This window comes from Xiphophorus hellerii, chromosome 1 (assembly GCF_003331165.1).
Source record: "Xiphophorus hellerii strain 12219 chromosome 1, Xiphophorus_hellerii-4.1, whole genome shotgun sequence".
Classification (NCBI taxonomy): domain Eukaryota; kingdom Metazoa; phylum Chordata; class Actinopteri; order Cyprinodontiformes; family Poeciliidae; genus Xiphophorus; species Xiphophorus hellerii.
In genome coordinates, this window is record NC_045672.1 from 22867830 (window position 1) to 22877312 (window position 9483).

A 9483-nucleotide genomic window follows, 5' to 3' on the forward strand; every position below is an offset into this window, starting at 1 on the left:
GAAGGTGAAATTGTATTTCTAATCGATGCACAGGCTCCAATAATCCATTTATGAATCATTTAGTATATCATGGTTTAAAACACCTACAGTTTTTTCTTTATTCTTGCATTTTTTTTTGCAGAAATTGGACTTTCGTTGCAGAATACCTACTAAAACCTCTGTTTCTTGTTCACTATTAACTTCTTTTGTCTTTCTTTACTGGTTTAGGAGGTTCTTCTGATATGGGCATGGGTATGAGTCCCTTCAGCCAGCAGGGCCAGCCCAGCCAGTCCCCATCCTGGCATGAACCCATGATGAACATGGAGGGAAACAGGTGGGTGGATCATTTATCATGAGTTGCATTGCTCATGATAATTTCGTAAATTGGAAATATGAAAATAAATTTGCTTGATGGAAACACGACCATTTTGAAAACTAGGATGAGGTGGTTTATTAGCTGTATCAAAATTTGTGTATTTTGCCAAACTGCAACTTTTTTTCGCTTCGACAACTGGATGTTACTACTGGCAGAAATGACAAAGAAAACGACAAGAAGTGGTAGGAAGATGCTGATGCGACATGTTTGAGCAAACTTATTCCCATGTGACTTTAATTGTGTTTCTAATTTAATGGAAACATCGCAGTTACAAAATAATTTTTTAAAACTTTAGCGCACTATTTAAAAAAAAAAATTGCACACATTTGTAATGTTTTAATGGAAGCTATAGTTTGCATTCATATCTAACCGACAGACGTGATTCAAACCTTTTTATTTTTTTCTGTTTGCATGATGCAGACGCCAGTTTGGCAACCCCTTAGATGATCTTCTGGTTCCTCCCACCACCAGTGAGGGTCAGAGCGATGAGAGAGCGCTTCTAGACCAGCTGGATTCGCTGCTGAACAACACGGACGGCATCGCTCTGGAGGAGATAGACCGAGCTCTTGGTATCCCAGACCTTGTCAGCCAGGTAAGATGTCAGAAAGAGCCACACTGCAGCGTAGTGCTCCCTGAAAGTGCTGCAACGGGAGGAAAAGATTATTTGTCATAGTGTGAGTCGCGACAGACCATCATATTAATTTTTGCATTGGATATTTCAGTCATGACTCAGTGTGTCTAGGCTGTCGTCTCACTGAAGGGAGATAGATGAGCCTTAAGGAGTCCGTCTGTGCTGCTTAGAAAAAGGCAATTACTGAGCCGACCAGGCGGAGATGAATCAATTAAACTGAAAAGTTTGACAAACTTGTCTTTGTCCTCCTTGTCTTGTGTGCTGCAGACCCAGGGAGCAGAGCAGCAGCTGGAGCATTTTGGAGGACAGGACCCATCCATGCTGCTTGACCAAAAGCCTCTGTATGGAGCAGGCTATCCCGGACCCCCTGCTATGCCGATGCAGTCTGGCTACGGAGGGAACCCCATGCAGGGGCAGGGCCAGCAGGCCGGGTTTGGGCCCATGCTCTCACCGATGGGCCAAGGCGGGAGCTTTCCCGGTATGGGTGGGATGGGCGGCATGGGGCATCCTCGAGCCAACATGATGCGACCCAGGATGATGAACGCCAACAAGCCCATGAGGCTGCAGCTGCAGCAGCGGCTCCAGGGACAGCAGGTAGGACGCCATGCTGAACATACGCAACGATCAGTTACAGCTTTGGGAGATTTCGGTATAAGGTTTTTTAAATTTTATGTTATTTATTGACTCCTTGAGACGTACCGTCTCATTTTCAAGGGGCTCGTTACAAAATAATAATTAAAAAAAACAATAATAGCTTTAAGGTGAAATCCCCAACGAACAATTTCTTTCCTAATTCTGGGTGTAAAAAAAAAGTAACTGATCAGTAAGTCTCAGGCTATGTTGTGAACTAAATAGGATTAAGTTTTGTTTTAAAAATAGTGGAAAATTAATATAAGTATATTTAAAAGAAATTCGGTGTCAGTCAGTCTAGAAAATGGTGCAATTAATTTAGATTATTATTCAGGTTTGAATAAACAGGAAGAAGGAAAGTAGAGCTTGAAAGATTTTCATCTATGCATCCATCTGTTTGTCTTTTCATCCATCCATGGTTTTATTTTCAAACAATAGATTAAATTTATTATTATACAGGCTTTGCTGATAATTTTTTTGTTAAACTTTTTTCCTGATTAAATCAGCAGATGTATTTTTAAATTATCCAATGTACATGGTTATGCATTCAATTTTTGTTTTGTTTTTTTGTATTTAGTTGTACCATCGTGATTAGCTGCAACTATCCTCTCCCTGTAATCTATTACTTGAATTTAGAGAAAAATATCTTTTACATTAGTCTTTTGGACTAATTAATTGCCAGAAAGTTTAAATATTTCTGTATGTTATTTCCTCTATTTTCTAATGTGTATTTATTTATTTATTTTTGTCAAGTTTATGAATCAGACACGGCAGGGCATGGCGATGAAGATGGAGAACCCAGGAGGGAACCCTGGCATGAGGCCTGGCATGCAGCCTGGCATGGGAGGACAGGTAGATTATTGAAATTACTTTTGGAATATCGCAAAATAAAGTCTATTTATGGTAATTTTACCAATAAATAGGATAAATATGATTTCCATACGACAAATGTCTCCTTTAAATGATTCAAATCTTCTTAAATGTGTGTAAAACATAACCAAAACATCAGAGTAAACACAATATTACATCTGCTTTGTGCAGCAGGGCTTCCTAAATGCTCAGATGATGGTTCAGCGTAACAGAGACGTTGTCAACTTGCACATGAGGAGGCAGCGCATGATGATGCTGATGCAGCAGCAACAGCAGCAGGCGGCAGCAGCCGCTGCAGCAGCTGCAGGGGGGTTCAGTCCGCCTCCAAACGTCACGGCTCCCGGGGGCATGGACAGCCCCATGGGGGGGCCAAACATGGGCCAGCCGGGACCGCAGCAGTTTGGCTACGGTGGGAGCTACGGTGAGTTTAGTGAATGCTGCTGCTCTCTTGTGGTGGATCTAAGCTGTGCAGCAAACTTTTGGTAAAATTAATTATTCACAGAGGACCTAATGAAGTTAAATGTTATCTTTGGTGTCTGATGTTTGATATCTTCAGTGTGTAGAAGGAGAGAGCTGAAGGTTTAGGGTTTTTTTCAGCAGGCGTGACCCAGCAAGGTGACCCCTCTTTTGGCCCATCAGGTGGAAGTCCGCCTAATGCCATGATGCCAGGCCGCATGGGGCCTCAAAACCCCATGATGCAACAGCACTCACAGGGGGGGCCTATGTACCCAGGCGCTGACATGAAAGGCTGGTCACAGGGCGGCATGGGACGCAACAGGTACGACGCCATCACTTATCCTGATGATTTTCACTGGATAGTCCTATAGACTTGGTTTGATTGGGGACCAAAACTGCAACGTTTGTTACATTTTCAGCTGGTGCAGCTTACTTTCCCACTGCACTGTCAATCAAACCAAACCCTTTGGAAAAACCTGGTTAGCCCCTCATCTGTGTACTAAAAACCATCGAAGAAATGAGAGCAAATTCCTCCTTCACAGAATGTACACAAAAAGCAAGTAGCATCAGATTTGATCAGTTGTAGGATTTCTCTCGTGTGTGGCAGAAAACCATAAGCCACTTCTCCCTCTATCGGCAGACTCAAGCATTTGTTTTGCTTGTATTTACCCAGAATGCCCTTTGTTTCCTGCTTTTGGAGCGGTCTCTGGAGTTCATTGAGACCTAAGTTTGTAGGTGGATCAGACTGAGCACCTCCCCAGTCAAACTGAACTTTCTAGACAAACGAACTGTAGTTTTACTAAAGCGGACTAAACAGGGCTGGTGTGAATGCACCCCTACTTAAATCCTGTCTGTATTAAATTTTTTTTATCTCCAGTTCATACCCTCAGCAGCAGTTTGGGCCGCAGGCATCGCTTGGTCAGCAGCAGTTCGGACAGCAGGGAAATCCTGGGCAATACGGAGGCATGATGATGAACGGCGGCATGCCGGCCAGCGGGGGAGGCGGTCACATGGGACAAATGGGGATGAACCCAATGGTGATGGGGCGCATGCCTATGGGTCCTGATCAGGTATGTGCAAAGAGTGGGAGTCTCAATACTGAAAGAACATTAATTGTTTATTCTGAGGATGGTTTACACATCTGAATGCATCTCAGAAGGATATCAACAAGAGGAGTGCCACAGGGATCTATTGTTGTCCCTCTGCTTTTCAAAACTAAAACATGCTAATAATACATTTTAAATTAAAATCAGTTTTAGCTTCACATACACTAAAAGTGGCTAGAAAAAAATCCATCCTGGCTGGATAATATAATGATATTAACAAACACATTTCTGTTGTCACACAGGAGCAAATAAATAAATAATATTTGTACTGTTAGTCTAATTCTGTTGCGAAACTCCAGTGCAATTATTGCATGAAAAAACTGCTAAAACCTGCATTTGTTGTTACATTTTTATCTAAAAACATTAGTTGGTTCGCTATGATTTTCAGCCAAAGTGTTTGACAGTTACTTGTGGTTCTGGAGATCCTTGTTATTGATAGTAAAAAATGTCTTCTTGGTCTCAATCTTTCTTAACAAAGGGATCCATTTTATAAGCTTAGATAAAAATATTTTGTTTGTTTTTTTGGGTTTTTTTGTTCAAATATCTAATTTCTGTCTCCTTTTTTTGCTACATCTCAGCATGACAATCATTTTTCTTCAGATACAGGAATCAATAATCTTTGCTGCTTTGCGATGAACTCTGCATGTTTTTATTGGTGGGTTTCTCTTTAAATGCTCACACTCTGCTCTCTTCCCCCTGATGATCCAGAAATACTGCTGATGAACGCGCCAGAAGCTTTTGTCTCACTGTGATCTCCACCCAGATTTGGCAGACGGCTTCTGAGCTGCAGTGTGTGTGGAAATAAACCAGGCGTGTTATGATCCTCCGTGTAGCGCCACATTCCCACCAGACGGGGGAGTGAACTTCCCTCTGGAATGATGGCCAGTAATGTCAGTCTCACCGCCAGAGGAAAAACAAGACAGACTGTCACATGAAAACACACAGCCTTCCTAAAAATCTGACAAACTGTTTATCCATCATGCACAGAGAGACGGACATGAATTTAATGTTCCTCCCTTCCTGAGCAGCCAGTGTTCCTCAGTATATCCTTTCATTGGACCAAACGGTGAAGCTACATTATATGGACAAATGTATTTAAACAGCCTCTGTTTTGTTGAATGTATCATGAAGCTATATTCAGATGTAAAAATGTCGATTCTGAACTTTCCATCCGCCATCGCTCTGCTGCTCCCGTAGGATCCCTGCAGACACGACCAGCAGCTAAAGAGCCGTCGGGTTGTGACGCTCACATGAATGTTATTAAGAAGTAGCATATCGTCTCGTCGTCCAGGATGCCGCTGAGTAGGATCGAACTAACCCGTTGGCTCGTTGCACTTTAAGGAAAGCCAACATCAAACGGATTGTGGCAATTTAGAGGCCTTTATTCATGAATTACTAAATAGCCTCAGAAATTTCCTCTTTTTTTCCATTTACATTCTTTAAGATTGGGTAAACTTTGCAGGTTTTGCTCCTCAGTGGGAACCAGAGAAGAGTTATGTTTATAAGAAGATGAATTAAGATTTTAAAATTGCTCCTAAAAGGGTAACTTTCCTAATGTTTTAGAGATTTTTGAAGTAATCTTTTTGCAATTTAATTATTACTATAAGTGGAGATATTCCTTGACAAGTTTAAACCACTTTATGGCAACCATGCCGTTTCCTCCGCAACTCATACAAAATGTGGATCCATCCTTGAGGTTCCTTCTAGAAATATTAATAAATTCAAACTGCACATTCATCTAATAAAGATGCACAAAAACCCCAGACTGTTTTACACCTCACCAAGACAAATTAGTGGTGAGCCAGTCAGAAGCTAATATCTGATCTTTTAAAGTTGCAATGATAAAAAAGAAAGTTCAGAGCTGCAAATCCAGTCCAGGTTGTTACTATAAACTAAGCTAATTATCTTCACAGAAGTTCGATCCACTCGCACTACAAAACAAAGTGCTAGATGATCGTATTGGACTCAAATATCGAGCAATAATCCTTCCTCCCGGTTTCCCTCTGAGGACAACACTGACACATTGTTCACCCAAAGATTGGTACCGCAGTATTTAGCTCGATGTCTTGTTTGGAACATTTTATTCCTCTTCTTTTCTGTAAATATGATCTGTAAATATGCTTCAAATGTACTATATATAAATATATTTATGCTTTTCTAGCTCACATACTGTTTTTTGCACAGATTGTAAGGCTTGATATTTAAAGGTGTAATTTTCTTATTCTGTCATAGGTCAGCTCTTCTTTTCGATACATTAATTGGGAGGAAAATGGCTGTTTTTTGGAAGCAGTACATGTATATTTCTTTGATATACTGCCATTTTCACGCTGTCTGGAAGCACTTTTTTTATTTCTAATCCTTAAATCATGAACCTCTTCCTATTTTCCTAGAATGTAGTCGGAAAGCATACAGGTGCTAGTAGGTTGTTACGCTTTTTTAAATAAGTTATTTTTCTTTTTAAAAAATAAGAATAAAAAAAAAAAAAGAAATATGTCTATACAGCAAAAGAAGTGACACATGATTGTGTTGTTCTGTGGGCCCAGATCTCTTGCCAATCAATCCTCTCCTGAGGTGCTTCAAAAATCCGTTTTCAGACATTTGGTAGTTTTAACTCAAATTCAGGCTACAAAAGGAGGAATTTAGATCATAATTTTATCCATAATTCTCTTGGTTTTTTTTGTCCTGTGGAGGTTTTTGTTGAGAAATCTACCTTTGAATACACGCTCAGTCCAAAGATTTCTGTTTGTCATCCTGCAGTGCATAGAAGCAGCTCAGTAGATTGTGTGTGTGTGTGTTTTTTTTACTGTTGCATATAATGTAAGGGGAGCAAAAGTTGGATTCCGTATAAAATACTCTGATCTAGTTGAAATAGAGTAGAGAGGTTGTCCGGTTCTGCTGAGGTGGTTTAAATCTTTTTCTTTCTGTGAACCTTACAGCCAGTTGATTTTTATGTGGTGCTTACATTCATCAAGAATGTCCCTTTGAGTTGGAGAAGAGGTTTTATTCATGATTCGTGTTATTTTTATGTCAAAACAACTGGAATTGGCTGGAATTGAGGAAAAATAAATATTAAAAACAGGGAATGTTGCTCTTCTTTTGACATCGCAGGAGCAAATCTGGAAAACACACGATCATGATCACAGGATGTAAAATACTGTTGGGTTTTGTTTTCTTACCTTGTTTCTTGATGTTAATATTGATGTAAATACAAATTTATATTTAAACATTAAAATGTGTCTGGTGTGATTTTTTTTTTTTTCCCCAAAAAACAACACAAAATCTTACCAAATATGTTTCGTCTCGTTCCTACTGCAAATATCTTAGTTCACTTGAAATAAGACAAAATTAACTGACAAGTAACTTTTTAGCAATAAAATAAAAATACAAGCTTGTTGCTTGTTTTAAGTCAGTGATACCTTAATATTCATGAAACGTACTAGGTCCAATAGCAAATTATTTCACCATATTGAGGAATCTATATTAAGGAATTATTGACTTAAAGGGGACCTACAAGAGAAAAATTCACTTTTTGGATGTTTTTGTCCTGTTTTGGTTTCGATGGCTTCTAAAAATACTAAAACATTTTTTTTTTAAAACAAAAAAAACTCCTAGCCACTTTTTGGCAATAAGTTAATGTTTTTTGGTGTCTGGAAAATGAGTAATTTCAAGATCCTCCCAATTTTGAAATGGACAACCAACAAGATTGTTGAGTCATTGAATCGTTACCTAGCAACCTGAGTTGCCATGTGTTTGGTCAGCTGGTTTTATCACTGTAAACGTTGTGCAATGGCTGCTGGAAAAGAGAAGAGCTTTGTTGTTGACTTTCCATCCAGAAATCCCTTGCTGCTGTTGGTTGTGCAGGAGGCTCTGCTTCTGCTTTTCAATGTAGTATGGCTGTATGTATAGCAATATAATATGTTTGCAGCTATTTTCACGTGCGAGTGCAAACGTTGAGTTTGTGGGCGTGTTGCCAGCACATTTGGCTTTAAAGTAACAAGAGACCCTAAAGCAGTTCATTCTGAAAGGAGCTCAAAAGAGGCAGAAGTGACCAGTTTTGTCTTATTTAAAGCGTACTAAGATATTTGAACTAGAAGCTGGATCAAAAATTGTTGGTATGATTGTGTGTTTTTACAGTGTAGTGCTGGATAAGTCTGTAACTTTTGTAACTATTCCTTTCAGGAGGAAAAAACTGCAAAAAAAAAAAAACCTTGGCCAGGATTAAAAGGGACCATGAGTGTGTTTGAGTGGATGAGGGGCTATCAACATGTGAAGGGGATGAGAGTGTGAAAAAAGTCTGAGTCATTGTCCATGTTGTTGTCTACAGCCTCACTTTCATCTCCTCATTTCCTGTCCCTCCTACATGTGAGACCCGCTCTCCTTTCTTGTATTTTCCCCTCTTAAATGATCTTACACCACTCTTCAAGGACTTCTAAAACTCCTACAAACCTGACCCTATGTTCAGAAGCTGCTGTGTTTTTTAATTTTTATAAACACTCTGATAGCTCTACTACTTTTGAAGTAGTTTTAAAAAATACAAACTATCTTTCTATCATAGACTGACATCTGATACTCATTCACTCATGCACTGCCCTTGATAAAAGACCAATTTAAACATTTGCTGTAATTCTATATACCAGATCAAAATTAGTTTGTTGGAGATTTTTGTACTGTAAATCACCCTCCTTCTGTTTTACACGTATGCTGTTCAATTCACATGAACATCAAACAAACCTGTTTGAAATAACAATGAAATAAAAGAAGCTGCAATAACCTGATTGCATAAATATGCACAACATTAAACAAAAGCTGTTTGCACCTTATGATTTAATTTAAACATTTAATCGTCTGTGTTTAAAACTTATCCTCAATTACCAAAAATATGATGAAGGATTTTTTCTTTTATTTTTGCCATCATGTTTTTTTTTCTGGCTGATGTTGTTAGTCATGAAAATGTCAGAATATGTGGAGGGAGTTACAGATTAGGGTGATGGTAAGGAGGCCTTCCAGCTTTAAACACTTGGAGTTTATTATTCAAAGTGAATCTATACATAAACATGCAAAAGGCTGGTCAGATGATTCACTGGGAACTTTGTTAGAGTGTTTATTTCAAAGTCTCTAAAGAAGATGCTAAATGAAAAATGTCTAAACTGAAAACACAGAATCCATATTTAAAATCCTGCTAAAGAAATTATTCACCAGACTCAAAATTAACCTACTTTTGTGTCCATAAGTCCAGGAGAAAACCTTTGGAGTCACCATGTCTCTGGAATAATGTTCTATTAAAATGTTTTTATACACATCTTTTCCAGCAATACCAATTTTCTCTGGTTTCTTCATCATTTCAATGCATTGAGGATATGAAATGTGTTTATCTTTGCAGAATATTTTCAGTGCTTCAAAATACTTCACACAAAATGTGTGGAAATTTGTGTTTG

At 38.9% G+C, this 9483-nt stretch overlaps 1 protein-coding gene across 3 annotated transcripts in view; it reads left to right on the top strand.

Moving 5' to 3' along the window:
* Window positions 1–7280, top strand: part of LOC116724039 (nuclear receptor coactivator 3-like) — a 72900-nt gene extending 65620 nt beyond the window's left edge. The window contains exons 16-23 of one of the 3 annotated variants that reach the window (XM_032569560.1): window positions 208–313; window positions 776–947; window positions 1254–1580; window positions 2370–2468; window positions 2658–2907; window positions 3126–3264; window positions 3820–4012; window positions 4757–7280. In XM_032569560.1, the coding sequence (XP_032425451.1) occupies window positions 208–313; window positions 776–947; window positions 1254–1580; window positions 2370–2468; window positions 2658–2907; window positions 3126–3264; window positions 3820–4012; window positions 4757–4768 (1298 nt within the window). In that variant the 3' untranslated portion in view covers window positions 4769–7280. Of the gene's footprint in view, window positions 1–207; window positions 314–775; window positions 948–1253; window positions 1581–2369; window positions 2469–2657; window positions 2908–3086; window positions 3265–3819; window positions 4013–4756 lie in introns of all 3 variants that reach the window. The other 2 variants (XM_032569472.1, XM_032569387.1) reach the window with 2 other exon arrangements.
* The last annotated feature ends 2203 nt before the right edge of the window (window positions 7281–9483 follow it).